Source organism: Cotesia glomerata, linkage group LG4 (genome assembly GCF_020080835.1).
Source record: "Cotesia glomerata isolate CgM1 linkage group LG4, MPM_Cglom_v2.3, whole genome shotgun sequence".
Taxonomy (NCBI): domain Eukaryota; kingdom Metazoa; phylum Arthropoda; class Insecta; order Hymenoptera; family Braconidae; genus Cotesia; species Cotesia glomerata.
In genome coordinates this window covers 28,189,030-28,206,754 of record NC_058161.1, presented here as the reverse complement: position 1 = coordinate 28,206,754, position 17,725 = coordinate 28,189,030, and the positions used below count along the sequence as shown (strand labels likewise).

At 35.8% G+C, this 17,725-nt stretch overlaps 3 protein-coding genes across 4 annotated transcripts in view; 2 read left to right on the top strand and 1 right to left on the bottom strand.

The window, feature by feature from the left end:
* The window catches only part of LOC123262459 (putative tyramine receptor 2), a 183,869-nt gene that overhangs the window by 64,576 nt on the left and 101,568 nt on the right, over positions 1-17,725 (bottom strand). The window lies entirely within an intron of this gene.
* LOC123264054 lies at positions 2,543-4,546 on the top strand. The gene has a single exon (XM_044727097.1). The coding sequence runs from the start codon at positions 2,543-2,545 to the stop codon at positions 4,544-4,546; it is 2,004 nt and encodes a 667-aa protein (XP_044583032.1).
* On the top strand, positions 4,561-6,529 carry LOC123264053. The gene is made up of 2 exons (XM_044727095.1): positions 4,561-4,954; positions 5,262-6,529. Exons 1-2 carry the CDS (start codon positions 4,561-4,563, stop codon positions 6,527-6,529), a joined length of 1,662 nt encoding a protein of 553 aa, XP_044583030.1.

Below are 17,725 nucleotides of genomic sequence, written 5' to 3'. Positions count from 1 at the left end.
AACTCGTGGACTCGGTTTCGAGTAATTGTTTACTCGTACACTCGTTTGCTCGTACACTTGTTTGCTCGTCCGCTCGTTCGCTCGTTCGTTCGTTTCAAATATGATCTGTAAATCGAAGTGAACAATGTAGCTTGTTGTGAGTTTGAATGAAGATTGCGAGAGATTGACAGTGGATAGATTGTAGAGAGATAGTGGACTGTATGATCGAGTGATGATTTGAATTTGAGATTCTGATTTCGAAGGTGTGCATTGATTGGATGAAATTTATGTGGAATAAAAGAGTGAAAAGAACTCGGTTTGAATGATTGCTTTGTGTAGATTATGTAATATTTTAATCTCAATAATTGTGTGAATTTTATGTATGTAATGGGATGCAACTCAAGAAGGGCTCAAAATAACACTGCACATGAATAGTTTGAGAACTTGCTCGTGAAGTCTCAACTCGACTCAAGCTCAGTATTCGTATTGTATTACACGCAAAAAAAAAAATTGGGGCTGCCACATGATGCAATCCTGTGGCAGCCACATGATTTTCATGTGACTGCCACATGATTCTCCTGTGGCAGCCACATGATTTTTTTCATGTGGCTGCCACATGATTTTCATGTGACTGCCACATGATTTTTCTGTGGCAGCCACATGATTATTTCCATGTGGTTGCCACATGATTTTCATGTGACAGCAACATGATTTTCATGTGGCAGGCAATAATATTTAAAACAGCAATAATAATTAACATAATAATAATAATAATAATAATCCATATTGTTAAGAGAATAAGAAAAATTTTGTGGCCAGTGTATTTATATGATAAAATGGGGTTTTATGAATGAATTTGGTATCATTAGAAAGGTCTTGACCTGGAGTTGTGCCTTTTCAAGGTTTCATATCATTCTCACCAATAGTCAATTTATTATGATAAGAATTAAGACTGCATTCGAAAATGCTCTATCTCTAGATACATAATTAAGAAATCACCTTGCATCTGGTGAACTATTGCCATTTTTAAAGATATAAGCTCATCCCTTCATTACACTCATCGAGACCTTTCATTTGAGTACCCACATCAACTTTTCATATATTTATATATATTATATATATGTATATATGAAAAATATATCAAAATGCATGTGGGTACTCAAACGAAAGCTCTTGATGAGTGTAACATCAGGATGAGCTTACATCTTTAAAAATATCAATAATTAAGAAATCACCTTGTATCTTGTGAATTATTGACATTTTTAAAGATATAAGCTCACTCCGACATTACACTCATCGAGACCTTTCATTTGAGTACCCACATTAACTTTTCATATATTTATATATATTATATATATGTATATATGAAAAATATATCAAAAATGCATGTGGGTACTCAAATGAAAGGTCTTGATGAGTGTAATGAAGGGATGAGCTTATATCTTTAGAAATGGCAGTAGTTCACCAGATGCAAGATCACTTCTTGATTATGTATCTAGAGATAGAGCATTTTCGAATGCAGCCTTAATTCTGATCATAATAAATTGACTATTGGTGAGAATGATATGTGTTCGGTGAACAAGGCCCAGTAGCGATTAACTCGCTCCTGGGGGACACCCAAATTCAAGAGACGCACCTGTCCACCGCTAGTTCCCGCAAAAATCGAACCGCCAATAGAAAATCAGCCTCTCGATCACGTCATGAATCGACCGCTTTATTGGCTGATCGCTCCCACTAGACATGCGCAATAGCCTTCTTCCCCAACTCAACGAGGAAGAAGACGGATTATTATTATTATCTTTCGCTTCCACGCTTTCGTTGCAACAAGTCGCCATTAATTCCGCTTTACTTTCGCTTATTGTTAATTAACCGCATTTCGCTATTTTTATAATTTAAATTGCTTAAATTAACCGCTAATAATTCGCTTTAATTTGTTATAGGTAAATTGTGTTATCAGTGCATTTATTTCACCGCTTTTTCAGTGCCGGCAAAGTGTTCAACCACGTGTCAACCGGCTTCGCTTTTGCAACCCACGCTGTAATTTACAAATCCGCTTTTATCTTAACAATCCGCTATTAAAAATATTAAATATTGAGTGTAATTAATGTAAATAAATTACTAGTGTTATTTTTGATAATAAATTACGCGTTTTAATTGAGATATCCAACCCTAAACCTGATCCCCGCTTTTCCGCTCTTTCTGTAATTATTCATTGGTCCCTCGAGCCGGATCAGGCTGGCTCTATCTCAATTAAATTAATTTATCATTCCGCTTAAAAATTGTGCTGTCTTAAGTGAAGTGTAATACCGCTAGGAAAGGTCGAGTGTCAGGAGCATCGCAGAGCACATCGGGTGCTGCTCCTGATAGTCATTCGTACACCGGTACGCTGAACTTTCCGTTTATTAAGACTGAAAACTCGACTTCGGGCCTTAAATAACCTCGCTATGGAGAATTACACAAGATAGTTGAAAAATGCAATTTGTGCTTCAACTTTCGTGTTCCGCACCGCGCCGCAGATTGCAAGACCGCTCAAGATTGCCGAAAATGTGGTCAACGTCACCACATGTCCATCCATTTTGGATGCACCAACGAAACCAGCTTCACCGCAGTCTACATCTTCCGCACAGATCCGCTTTCCGCTCAAGTATTGCTAGCTACCGCTTTAGTCCAGGTCCGCCCACATCATGGTAATCCAATCACCGCCAGAGTGTTGATTGATCAAGGTTCAGAGCTCTCATTTATGAGACAGTCGCTCTTCAAGAAGCTTGGACAACCGCTACAGCGTGACATGGTCATGCTCAAGGGCATTGGCAATGTCTCCGCAGGAAGCTCACTAGGTGTGAGCACAATTGAGCTTCGTTCGCTGTGTACGACCGCATCAATGCATGTCAGCATGCATATTCTACCAACACTGCCGGTAGATCTTCCATCGTTCGTGATCGCTGATCCGAAATGGCCGCATCTTGAGAATCTCAAGCTCGCTGACCCGCAGTATCTACAGCCACGCCCTGTAGATATTATTCTAGGTGCATCACCAGCCGCACAGATTATGAACGCAGAGATTCAACGAGGACCTCGCAATGCTCCTATTGCACAATCCACCACGCTTGGTTGGATCGTCTATGGGGCTGTCACCGCTAAACACGCTTCAACATCACACGCAGCACTACATGCGTCAGTAGATACTGAATTACAAGACGCTATCGCTAAGTTTTGGGAACAGGAAGAAGTTCCATCAGGAAGTTCACCGCTCAACACCGCTGAAGAAGACGAATGTGAAATTCACTTTCGTCAAACGCATTATCGACAGCCTGATGGACGCTACGTAGTGAGATTACCGCTTAAGGCCCTTGAGAGTCAACTTGGCGACTCTATCAACGCAGCTATGGGGTCACTCCGCAGATTAATAACTCGCTTGTCGCGAGAAAGAGAATATTCTGACATGTATCGTGCATTCATGGCAGAATACATTCAGCTAGGACACATGGTACGAATACCAGTCAACGAATTGCCCGCAAACGCTTACTTCTTGCCTCACCATGGGGTATTGAAGCTTGATAGTACCACTACGAAGCTCCGCACAGTGTTCAATGGTTCCTGTGCAACATCTACAGGAATTTCATTGAACGACATTCTCCACGCAGGACCCAAAACGCAAATTGACATTTTTGATGTGATGTTGAGAATCCGTTGCAGCAGGATTCTATTCGCTACTGACATCACCAAGATGTTCAGACAGATTGAGGTCGACTCGCTTGATTGGCCGCTTCAGTGCATTCTCTGGATAGATGAGAATGACTTAATAGACGCTTACTGTCTCAAGACAGTCACATACGGAACCGCTAGTGCACCTTTTGACGCTGTACGTGTGCTTATCCAACTAGTAAAGGATGAAGGACACCGCTTTCCGCTAGCTGTTGCTCCAATGTTGAAAACACGCTACGTAGATGACATCTACGGTGGAGCAGACAACGAAGAAGACGCTATCAAGGCTGCAGTACAAACAAAAGCTCTGTGTGCAGCAGGCTGCTTCCCGCTTGCCAAATGGGCTAGCAATAGCCCACGGTTACTCGCTGAAGTCGCTCCAGAAAAGCAGCTGGATACACCGCTTAAAGAAATCAGTGATGCACCAGTAAAAATCCTGGGCATGTACTGGAATTCACGCACTGACGCTCTCCAGTTCAAGTACACGCTACCGCCAGATACGCCTAAGACAAAGAGAGCTATTTTGTCTGAAATCGCTAAACTGTATGATCCGCTAGGACTTCTCGCACCAATAGTCGTCAAAGCCAAGATCTTTATGCAAAATCTGTGGCTAGATAGAGTGTCATGGGATGAACAATTGTCACCATCACTCATTCACAAATGGACTGGATACCGCGAGGATCTTCGAAACATCGAATCCATCCGCATTCCACGCTGGAATAATATAGCACCTGGAGCAACTATGGAATTGCACGGGTTCTCAGACGCTTCGCAAAACGCTATGGCTGCCGCTGTTTATTTGAGAGTCACTGACGCTGATGGGAACACAAAGGTCTCACTTCTGTGTTCAAAACGCAAGTAGCACCGCTGAAGACCATGACAATCCCACGCTTGGAATTATCTGCCGCATGGTTGCTAACACAACTGATACTTCATGTTAAAGAAGTTCAGTCGCTTGAAAATGTCAGGATCAATCTCTGGACTGACTCCGCCGTGACTCTCGCATGGATTAAAAGTCCAGCAATCCGCTGGAAGACATTCGTCCGCAATAGAGTGGGAAAAATCCAAGAAACGCTTCGAGATGTCTCCTGGAAATTTATTCCAGGAAAACAAAACCCCGCTGACTGCGCTTCAAGAGGTATACCTACGCTAAAACTGAAACAACACGCTCTCTGGTGGCATGGACCAACTTGGCTTCATGAACCAGAATCCTCTTGGCCCACTCTGGAGCCTCCAAAAGACAACGCAACGCATCGAGAAGAACGCCAAGGTCTGACACTAGTAACTTGGAAAGCAGAAAATTGCCTGCTCCAACAATTACTGTCGCATTACACGCAGCTGTTTCCACTGCTACGGAAGCTTAGCATCTGGCATCGTGCCATCGACCGCTTTAAAAGAGTTCCACAATCTTCGCTGGCCTACCCGCTTACTCCATCAGACCTGAGCGCGCTAAATTGACCTTGATTAAGTTCACTCAAGGACAATACTTCGCTAGAGAGATTCACACGCTACAAGATGGTGATGGTCTGCCTAAAAATAACAGCATCACTAAGCTGACTCCGTTCATCGACCATCAGGGGTCCTGAGAGTCGGTGGCCGCTTGAGAAACGCATTGCTGGACCCAGAAGAGAGGCATCCAGCGATTCTACCGCGACAATCACCGCTTACATCAATTTTGATTGATGATTCGCACCGCAAAACGCTTCACGGAGGTACTCAGCTTACGCTCGCTGACTTACGCAAGAGTGTCTGGATCATTGGAGGCCGTGTTCCAGTCAGATCATTTATTTTACGCTGCGTTATCTGCACGAGACACCGTGGAGAACGCGCTCAACAGTTGATGGGTCAACTACCCGCCGCACGAGTACAGCCAACTCGAGCCTTCTTGCATACAGGACTCGACTACGCTGGACCTATCACGCTGAAAACGTTTCAAGGACGTGGAGCAACACGCTCCAAAGGCTGGATTGCAGTCTTTGTATGCATGTTCAGTTCAGCTGTACACTTAGAGCTAGTAACTGACTACACCGCTGCCGCTTTCATCGCCGCTTATCGCCGCTTCACTAGTCGCCGAGGTATCTGCCACACGCTATATTCAGACTGTGGAACCAATTTTGTAGGAGCAGATAAAGAGCTGAAACGACTATTCGCTGCAGGATCCCGCACATTACGAGAATTATCAACCTTGATCGCTCAAGATGGCACGAACTGGAAATTCAATCCGCCTGGAGCTCCACATTTTGGAGGAAAATGGGAAGCCGCTGTGAAATCTATCAAATTTCACCTTCGAAGAACAATCGGAGACTCGCTGTTGACGCTTGAGCAATATTCAACGCTACTGGCTCAAATTGAAGCCATATTGAATTCCAGACCGCTCACACCGCTGAATGAAGATCCTGCTGACCTGGCTGTACTGACTCCAGGTCACTTCTTAATCGGACAGTCACTGACCGCTATCCCAGAGCCATCTCTGACAGATTTACAACCTGCTCGGCTCTCGCACTGGGAACAAGTCCAGCAAATGGTTCAACATTTCTGGAAACGCTACTACCAGGACTGCATCCACCGCTACCAGGCCATTTCAAAGTGGCATCATCGACGCAACCAGATCAAGGTGGGTTCAGTAGTACTGATCACCACTGAGGATCTCCTGCCAACCAAGTGGCCATTAGCCAAAGTAATTGCTGTCCATCCAGGTGAAGATGGACAAATCCGCGTAGTAACTGTTAAGACAGTTAACACAGAGCTGGTACGTCCAATTACAAAGCTCTGTGTCCTGCCGCTAACGCATGAAGAAGATGGTCTTGTCGACGCAGCCGCCAACCCGGGGGAGAATGTTCGGTGAACAAGGCCCAGTAGCGATTAACTCGCTCCTGGGGGACACCCAAATTCAAGAGACGCACCTGTCCACCGCTAGTTCCCGCAAAAATCGAACCGCCAATAGAAAATCAGCCTCTCGATCACGTCATGAATCGACCGCTTTATTGGCTGATCGCTCCCACTAGACATGCGCAATAGCCTTCTTCCCCAACTCAACGAGGAAGAAGACGGATTATTATTATTATCTTTCGCTTCCACGCTTTCGTTGCAACAAGTCGCCATTAATTCCGCTTTACTTTCGCTTATTGTTAATTAACCGCATTTCGCTATTTTTATAATTTAAATTGCTTAAATTAACCGCTAATAATTCGCTTTAATTTGTTATAGGTAAATTGTGTTATCAGTGCATTTATTTCACCGCTTTTTCAGTGCCGGCAAAGTGTTCAACCACGTGTCAACCGGCTTCGCTTTTGCAACCCACGCTGTAATTTACAAATCCGCTTTTATCTTAACAATCCGCTATTAAAAATATTAAATATTGAGTGTAATTAATGTAAATAAATTACTAGTGTTATTTTTGATAATAAATTACGCGTTTTAATTGAGATATCCAACCCTAAACCTGATCCCCGCTTTTCCGCTCTTTCTGTAATTATTCAATATGAAACCTTGAAAAGGCACAACTCCAGGTCAAAAACCCATTTTATCATATAAATACACTGGCCACAAAATTTTTTTTTATTCTCTTAATAATATATATTATTATTATTATTATTATTATTATTATTATTATCATTATTATTGCTGTTTTAAATATTATTGCCTGCCACATGAAAATCATGTTGCTGTCACATGAAAATCATGTGGCAGCCACATGAAAAAAACATGTGGCTGCTGCAGGAAAATCATGTGGCAGTCACATGAAAATCATGTGGCAGCCACATGAAAAATTCATGTGGCTGCCACAGGAAAATCATGTGGTAGCCACATGAAAAAATCATGTGGCTGCCACAGGAATGTATCATGTGGCAGCCCCAATTTTTTTTTTTGCGTGTATGCAAGAAATGTGAAATATGCGCAGTATCATAATGAGCGTATTGTAATTGAATATGAATTGGAACTAGTAAGTCAGCTCAGCACCGGTGGGCGGTTTAAGGCTGACGGCCGAACCGACATCCTCCCGACGCTGAGGGAAATGTTGTATTGAATATGTATGCAAGTATAAATTTGATTCGTACCTTTTTGGTATTTTAGGTTTACTAAAATACAATACCATGTGCTGCTTGAGCTCTTAAATGTCTGATGAATGTATTAATGTAACGGTTTAAGCTCGTGACTGTAGAGTTCTGATGATAGTGGTGAATCAACGTCGTGGTGAACTTCAATCACAGATTGATGAAACGACACTGATATTTCACCTCACAATTCACTTTAAGTGAAACTCAGCGATTAAATGATGTTAATGTAGATTTTAAAAATTGGTACTTAGTTGAAAAACGAAATGCTAACAAAGAGGATTCGATTTAAACTTGGAACTTGACTGAAATTGACGTAGTTGTCGCTCGGAGAGATCCTTTTGGACCGACTCTTTTGGTAGTATTTTAAGAACAACAGAGTACGGAGACTCTTTTCATTTTATTATTGGGAGTACATTTCCGAGAAATATTGTTAAGAAAAATACGTTGACAAAAATATTAGAAAGGGAAGAAAGTTAAAACGGAAAATATTTTAAATCGAACCAGATGAGCGCTCGGGTTACGAAGAGAACAAGAGACTGCATTTATATGACCTCAACGGACAGAGTCATAAAAGTAGGTACTTGAGTCTAGCGACCCGCATGCATGTATCCAAAACTCACAGCCGAGAGTAAAATATTTAAAGATTTTACGTTTATTTTTCACATACTGAATAATTTCAAAAAAAATTAGTAAATATTATAAAAAATGAAATTAGCTAAGAATTGAACAAATATTTTTTTGGAAGACTTTTTCGATAAATTTTTACATTACCCAATCAGTTAAAACTATTTCTTTTAGTATTAAAAAAAAAAATATTTTAGCACGAAACTAATGATTTTTAATAAATGATTCATTTACTTATAAATAGATTTATGAATATAAATAAAAATATACAAATATAAATATATAGATTTATTTACTAATAAATCATTTATTTTTAATTAATTTTGAAGTTCTTGCTTAAAAAATGAAGTTTTAAAAAACTGGGAAGTTATTTTTTATTATTAAAATTCAGAAATTGTTCAATTATGAAATAAATAGAAAAATTCGTAACAACAATCAAGTTAACTCAATTATACTGAGAAAAATTGATTGTTGAACATTGAAATGATTAAACTAAGAACACTACATTCAGATCAGTTAGCAGCGCCCGTGACACCGCTCGAGACTTCCACGCAGACGGATCAGGTTCAAATCTCTCCACACCCGAATTTTTTCAGAATTAATTTCTATCAACCAGTAGTCCATCATCTCAGAATAATAATAATTCAAAAAAAAGGCCATTCGGCAGCCGAAATGGAAGTAGATTTTTCAAATAAAGAAAATCGATTTTTAATAAAATAATATAAATACTAATAACGTATAACTTAGTTTATAAATTAAAAACAAAATTCAATAATAAGTTTAAAACTATTTAGAACAAATTTTGGAAAAAAAGTTATCTTGTGAAGAAAAAGTTTCTCAAATATTAATCAAACAATTGCAAAGATTATAAGATTTGAATTATAAATGTCCAAATTTTAAGTAACCGCTTAGGAACAACAGTTTCCAAGTTAATCAAAATTTTAAAACCGGACAAAATTTTAATTGAAGAAAACAATATTTAGAACTAATTTGTGACATATTTACTGACGACCTGCCCAAAAACATTACACGAAAGACTGATCAATATCGTAACTATTGAATTTACATCATGATTAAGCTATGATGCAGACAATAATTCTAAAACGGCTGCAACAGTAAAACTGTTTCATTAAACGAACTCTAAAAGGAGTAATATTGAGGCTATTACCACTTCTGAGTAGTGAAAATTGAAGTTTATTAAAAGACCTTTACGATGCATTTTACCGAATTTTAATATCTTGTCTAGTTCAGTAATTATACCAAGTTGCAGTAGTAAAAACAGCAATTTTTACGATTTTCAAAATTTCAAAATCCTGTAATTTTCAAATTACTCGCCCGATTAAGCTCATCTTAGAACTTAACTTTGGTTTTGATCGATAGATAAAGCATGTTGAGTTTGAGAAGAATCGGTTATAAATTGAAAACGCTATCGTGCTGACAAGTCGCGTTATATCGTATAAATACACATATATATAAACTTTTGAACTATATGTATTTTTTCTCCTGCCTAAGCCGAAAGTTCAAATACCTTCCGCTTGCAGCCGGAATAAAGCAGCAGTTTCTATCCTCGGAATAAATGAACGCGCACGCGCAATAGTGCCTACATCGGCTCTCACGCATTGTACGTTCTTCTCTTTAACACATACTTTTTCCGTCAGCACTTCATGTTGCGTCATTAGTGCAATATACTATAATTATAATAAAAATAATGTAATTTAGTGATAATGTGATTTATGATAATGTTTAGTGATAATTTAGTGATAATGTTATAGTTTGAAAATTTCAAAAATTATCATATTGTACCAAAAAAAGGTTGATTTACATCAAATATGTTAAATCACCAAGTCACTAGAAATATTCTTATATTAAAATTATCATCTAATATTATTATTAAGATTATCCATAATTATTATGAAATGAATACTTATAATTACTATTAATATTTATCAATATGAATATTTGAAGTTATAACACAAAATTAATTTTTTTAATATCTTTACTTAAATAATAATTTTAAATTATTAGTTATGATAATTTTAAATTAAGTCACTAAAATTATTCTTATATTAAAATTATCATCTAATATTATCATTAAGATTATCCATAATTATTATTAAATGAATGCTTATAATTACTATTAATATTAATCAAAATGATTATTTAAAGTTATAATAAAAATTATTCTGTTATTTTCATAACACTAATTATTTTTTTTAATATCTTTACTTAAATAATAATTTTAAATTGTATTTTTCTTGACTGGGGGCTCCGCCCCAGCCTTCACGGGGCTTCGCCCCTGGACCCCTTCCATGATTACCTACGATGCTATTGCATTAAAAGATTCGCGAACTTTCGGCTTGGCAGGAGAAAAAATAGTATGTGTGACACGGGACGAAAGTACTACATCCTCACCCGCGTGTTTGCCACCCTCGCCTTCGGCTCGGGTGGCAATCACACACGTGGGACAGAATGTAGTACTTTCGTCCCTTGTGGCACAATATACTATTCTGACTCAGCTCGAAAAACTGAGTCAGAAAATGGCTAAATTTTTTAAAAGTTGCGCCATGAGGACGGCTGCAATAGTTAGATTTTTATAAAATCTACTAATAAACAACGAAAAAAAAATTTTTTTTTTATTATTTTACCTAAAATTTGATTTTTTGCCTATGCTTGGCCGATGCTCGGCCAATGCTTGATTACTATGTTCGGCCGACGCTCAGTCGCCTATATCGGCTGGGTGTTACCATCCGATACTTGCCCAGTCTTGGCCCAACGATATTTCACGATACTCGGCCGATACTTAAAGATCGGTTACCAGTCTTGGCCCAGTATCGGGCCGATCTTCATTTTTTGTATGGGATGTGGCGTATATATTTTATATGTGCGACGTATATGTAATTTTATCAGCATATATGCGCATATATATTTTTTCAGTGTGGGCGCCAACTACCGTAGATGTCTACAACTTGTAACGGGTGCTTTTTCCTTCCGCTCATTGGCCCCTTAATTAATTTAATAGAAATAAAACAATACCGAGCAAAAATGATTCTAAATTAACAAGGGCGCCACCAGGATTTTGTATCTCGGTTCCTGGAACCGGAAACCAGAGCTGAGCTTAATAATCTACAGGGAGAGAGAGTGGAGGAAGGTGGTCTGAAAGAAATAAATTTTTATTTAACAAAAATGACCGGTATTTATTTAACAACAAAATTAACAACTGTGCACTTGCACTTACAATTAACAACTTAAGACTACAGCCTAACTAACGGCTGACCAGGACTTCTTAAAACTAACAAAAATTCTTAATCCTACAGTACCCTCATATGGAGCGTCTATACTGCAGTTTCTAACTAAGTCACGCTGTCCACCGGACCCTCACGCTCTATCAAAATTCTTAATCCTGACGGTACCCTCTTATGGAGCGTCTATACCGCAGTTTTTATCTTACTACCGTGGTACCCCACTTGGCGTCTATACCACGGCTTCTAACTTACTACCGTTGTACCCCACTTGGCGTCTATACAACGGCTTCTAGGATTTCCCGCCCCGGAGTCAGATGGACTCAAGCGTCCTCAACGTGCCTCTTGAGCGGTACTATCTCACACACACATTACCCACGCGTCTCCACACACACAACTGACTCTACTTTACTTTTATTTCCGGATTTACAAAAATTAGACTCCAAAATTTACAACGTTAATTTTCACTAAAATTGTTCAGTCATTAGCTTACAATAAAACTCATGAATTATCCTCACGATTAATAAATTTACTTCTTAAAATTTTCGGCTTAAAACCGACGCTTCTTTTATTCCAAATTTAACACGAGCTTAACTCTGCGCATTAACTTAAATTCTTTCGAAGAACATTCTTTATAAAATTAACTAAATTTTTTTTTACTCGGACGTAATCCACACAATAAATAGTTTTTATAAATAATTCCAATAAAATAATAATTTTAGTCTTCGATAGTTCAATGTATTAATGACCACGTGGAATTTTTCGATTTATAAATAATTAATAAAACAATTTGTCTCAATATAAAATAAATTCACGAAAAATTATCCACGGTTAATTCGATCTCAATTGCATCGAAGTTCAGTAGCCAATTCTCAATAAATTATTTTCCAAATAATAAAATAGTTTCCAAAATTAATACGATATCAATATTTAATTCAAGATAATAAATAGTCTTAATAAAAGATAATTCAATTGTTGTAAATAGTAATAATTATCCAGTTGTTAATTTTACGATTTATTGCGTAATAAAATTCACAAGGAATTTGCGCGCTCAAAATGGATGCCGGCGTTCGTTATCGCGTAGCACGTTTTGACCTCGGGTACCGAATACTATGTCGTGTCGATTGGAACCTTCTCGGTGTTCAGAATTTAATTAATATAAAATATATTTATTTAAGCCAATCGAAGATGTTAATAATTATTAACCAACTGTATTAATAAAATTAATTATTCACGACTTGCAAACCCAAGAGGTCTACACAGTAAAAAAATTTTCGTAAAATTTAACATAAAATTTTGTGTAGATGTTTTTTTTACATAAAATTTATGTTAATTCTACACAAACGGTTTTTATTGATCAATCCATCCATTTTTTAACACACTCAAGTGTTAATTCAAAGTAAAACTACACTTTTTTAATGTTACTGGCCAACCAACACAAAATTTATGTTAAAGAATTCTTCATATATAGTCAAGATAGACATGTAAATGTGATAGTCTCAACGTCATTTTAATTTGGTGGATTTTGATTTGTGTCATTACGTAAAATACTTAAATGCAGCTAATAAATATACAATTGTAGTGTATAGCAATTAAAAACTAAGTAAATAAAGGGTAATTTATATTAAAACATCCGATAACAGAATTGTAACCTTAAAATTCATTACAAGGTTAATGTCCTTTCTAGTGTGAATCTAGAAGGCAGAATAAATTTTAAATTATGAGGAAATAAATAAAATAAGAAAAATTATAAATTTTATGATTATGAATCTAGCAGACATGTTGATTTTTTTTGACAAATTATTTACAAGTTAAAAAATACTTAAAAAAAATTACACGAATAATTCTTCAAATTTTCTACAAGTGAAATTTGTTTTTTTTATTTTTTTGTAATAATTTTTTCATTAAAAAAAATTGTAAAAATTTTCAGATGTCGGCTAACTTAATTTTCATTTATTTTTTTGAATTAGACAAAAAAATAAATAATTGAAATTAATAAATTATTAGAAAATAAACTTACAGTTTTTTTAATTTTCTACATGTGCATTTTTCCTTTAATTTATTATTTTCAATTGCTCATGTATTTTTTTTAATCACAAAATATATATATATTTAAATTATTAGTAAAACTCACATATTTGACAGCTGATCTGAGTAACACAAAGAAAAAGTTACAATCAACACTTTATTTGTGTTATGGATAACATTTAAGTGTGTAGAAATCCGAGAATCAGCCAATGAAAGTTTTAACATATTTTTGTGTTACTTTTAACACAGAATTATGTTGGTTTCATTAATACAAACAGTATGTGTAGAATTAACATAAATTTTGTGTAAAAAAATCATCTACACAAAATTTTATGTTAAATTTTACGAAAATTTTTTTACTGTGTAGAACATTCCTCGGGTATAAACCCTCGGAGGGAACGCTCCCAGCAATTAACGAATCAATTCAATTAATTAATTAATTATTATTGAGCAAAATTATTAAACAATTGAATTATCCAAACTTGAATAAATAAAATGAGAAGTAGTGTGTTTGATGAGCCGGGTATATGGCCCCAAGGCTCATCATTACCAAAGTCCAATACCTGGTGTAAATTTGGTTGAAGAAACTCTACAGTTGATACTCGCTTCCTTCTTTGGACTTGTAACAATACTTTTCCCCAAAATTTAACTAAATTCGACCGATGGCGGAGATATCGGCTGGGTAGGGTATTTTACGCTCGCTCTTTTTAAACATATAATAAAATTAACCCGGAAACCCCTCAGGCTGGGTTAGTGCACATTTGGACGCCAGGTAATTTTTTATGAAAATTACCAAAAATAATAAAAATTCCAGGGGCCGCGCCGGACGATCAATTAACGATTTAAATTAATGAGAATGGAAAATAAATCACGAAATAATCAAAGTCGAGATGAGTATATTATTTGGAATCAAAAATAATAACTAAATAATTATAAGCTAATATCCTAGATTATTTAACTAAGATAGGAAGATGAGTCATACGAAAAGAATCCGGGAATCAGCTTTCATACATTAATTATTAATGGATCAGAAAATTTCAATAAAAATAAATAAATTATTTATTCAAAAACGAAGTTACTTAAAACTAAATTTATCCTTTAAATAACAAAATAAATCCTTTATGGAATTCGTGATTAACATATAAATTTTTCTTCAACTTATTTTACAATATTGCGTTCGAGAATAATAATAACCGCAATCGAAACAATAATCGTCACAATAATTAAAATTTAAGAATATTAAATCTGAATTGCGCTTGAAAATAATACTTGTAATGATAGTTAATGTTTGACAATAATAATTGTCAATGACGCAAAATAATAAACCTAATTTGACAATAATAATTATAAAAATTGCTGGCCGTATCGAGGACCCAACACGCGGCTTTCGGGGCAGGTACAAATATTCCCTTATGATAACCCTTACTCGCTACGGGATCGACCCGATCAATCGATAGTGATTTTAATTGGACAGTAAAAGAATAACTTATTTAAGCCAGAAGACAGCGGTGTGCGGATATTAATTGATCTCAACTTGTGAGTACTCACCAGAAAAAGGAAACTCAAACCAAGGCACCAAATCCACACTACTTACAATAGCGGAGGTCCCGCGTGTCTACCTCCCACCAAGCGGGCCACCGCGTGTCTGCTCAATTTTTGTCACCGTAAACCGTTCGAGGCCTCGGGTTCGACAACAAGGGCCTCTCTAGCCATTTTCCCTAATTCAATGAACTCTTTGCTCGCGATCGATATTGTAGGGCCTCACCCGTGCGAGTAAAGGCTATGATTTATCACTCATAGTGAAATTAGGTACTATATGCCAATGATTTACGGCAATGCACACAAATAATAATAATAATAAATTACAAATAATTCATTATAAATGTCTGAAATAAAGATAAAATTAATTCTTAAATTAATAACCATAATATTAGAAATTTCAAATATAAATAATATTAATAATATTAAATTCAATAAATAAATTCATAAATCAATATAAAATAATAAATTCAGAGACACACCGAGTGTGGATCTGTTGCCAAATTTAGGCGCAGGGAGGGACGCACACAGGGAATAAAAACCCTGTGACAGACTTCTTGATGTTACTCGTTCCAACACTTTACTATTTCTGCGGACACCACGCATGGCTCGTCTATATAACGACCCCAAAAATACCCCCTCCTGCTCTCTCTCTAGGCCCGAAGATCGATGCGCTCAAATTCTAGTCGAAAAGTTATCGATCTCTGGCGACTTATCGATTAAGGGTAATTTACCCTGTTACAAACTATCTGACAACTATAAGATTTTATTTTTAGTCTAGCTGACCCGGTAGACTTTGTTCTGTCCATATTCAAAAAATTTATTAATGACTTTTTTTCATTCACACAATAAATTAATTGCATTGTTAATAATCTTACTCGACCTTATGCCATCTAATAATCACAAAATTGAATATCGCAAAGAAATAAAAGTCAAGACAATTGTAGTTGTATTTTAATTTCGATTGAAATGTGTTTTTACAGGGGGTTTTTGTTCAAGATTTTTTTTTCTTAATTAAAAACAAAAATTATGATTTTAGCAGCTTATCAGAATTTTTCTAACCCTTCTTTGTAATTGCGAAAATTCCTTCTTTTTAAAAACGTTTTAGGACTAACAAAAAAAACAAATAAAGAATTACGCAATATCCATCCTTTTAATCATGAGTAATGGTCGAGGATTGATACAAAAGTCTCTTAAAAAACAATTTCAAGTTTTGTCCTACATTTATTAATTTTTCAGGCAACTTTTACAATTTTTTCGTGCATAAAAACTTAATTTGATAATAATGACCTAAAAAAAATACCCGAATGGGTTTAGCCTTCTTCAATAGACACGCTTACACACACCCTTTAATTTTTATTCATATAGATTTATTCATGACAATATACATTATGAAAATGTTATTGCAAAAAATAATTTCGCTTCAATGTTTCTCCGTAGAGAATTTGATATTTTTTAAAATCAAATCCATTGAAAACATTTCAATATAAAATTTCATCACTTATATTTTCATACTCTCGACAATAAATTTGTTTTTTACAAAAAAACATTAAATTTATTAATATTTACAATTGTTAACAGAAACCACATTTGAAAGCCACAATATTTTTTTTTCCTGCACTCGGTCAATAATTTTTCCGATTCCATACGAATGGCTTTCAGATACAATTTAACATGACGAAATGTAATTTAATTTTCAAAGTGGTTCTGTGCATAGCCGTTAGGCTCAAAGCATGAACTAGAAACCATTCCTAGCTAAACATTATAAACTAGTGTTCTTCATGTGTTTACACTGTGAAAATCGTTGTGTGTATTAACTTAGTAATTTTTGTTATCCATAATTTGAATATAATTACATCTCTCATATATAGGGGAGAAGGGGGTCAAATGAACCACGGGGCAATTGAACCACTCGACTTAAAAAATCGAAAAAATTGAAAAAACGCTTCATGCTCTTAGAATTAGATTCTAATATGTTAAACTCGGATATGATCAAAATTTGAAATCATTGCGATCGATAAATTTTGAAAAATTGAGATTTTCTTATTTTTAGACATGCAAACTTTCTTTTCGGCTGGTGACAAATTGTTTAATAATATTTAAATTTTTGAATTAATTGATAAAATTTGAATTATAGTAGTTGTATATACTTATATTTTATAATCCTCAACTTTGTTTATAGTGATAGAATGGTTTATTTATTTATTATTTACTATTAATTGTTTTAAAATTATACGGGGTCAATTGAACCAGCAGTCCCGGGGACGATTGAACCATACGGAGAAGCATGGGACATGCGCGCGCATCTTGACTCGACGTGAAAAATACTCAGGAAAATAACCTAACAATTTGATAAACTCAATTTGTAATTAAAATTATTTTTAAATCGATTTTTAATTTATTAAATATAATATATGTGTATCAAAAATGTGCAACAGTAATATTAGAAAGTAACAACTAATATGTTATTTATTAAAAGTTCGGGTTTGAGTTATAAATGTCATTGGTTCAATTGACCCCGAGCAGTGGTTCAATTGCCCCCCGAGCGGGGGT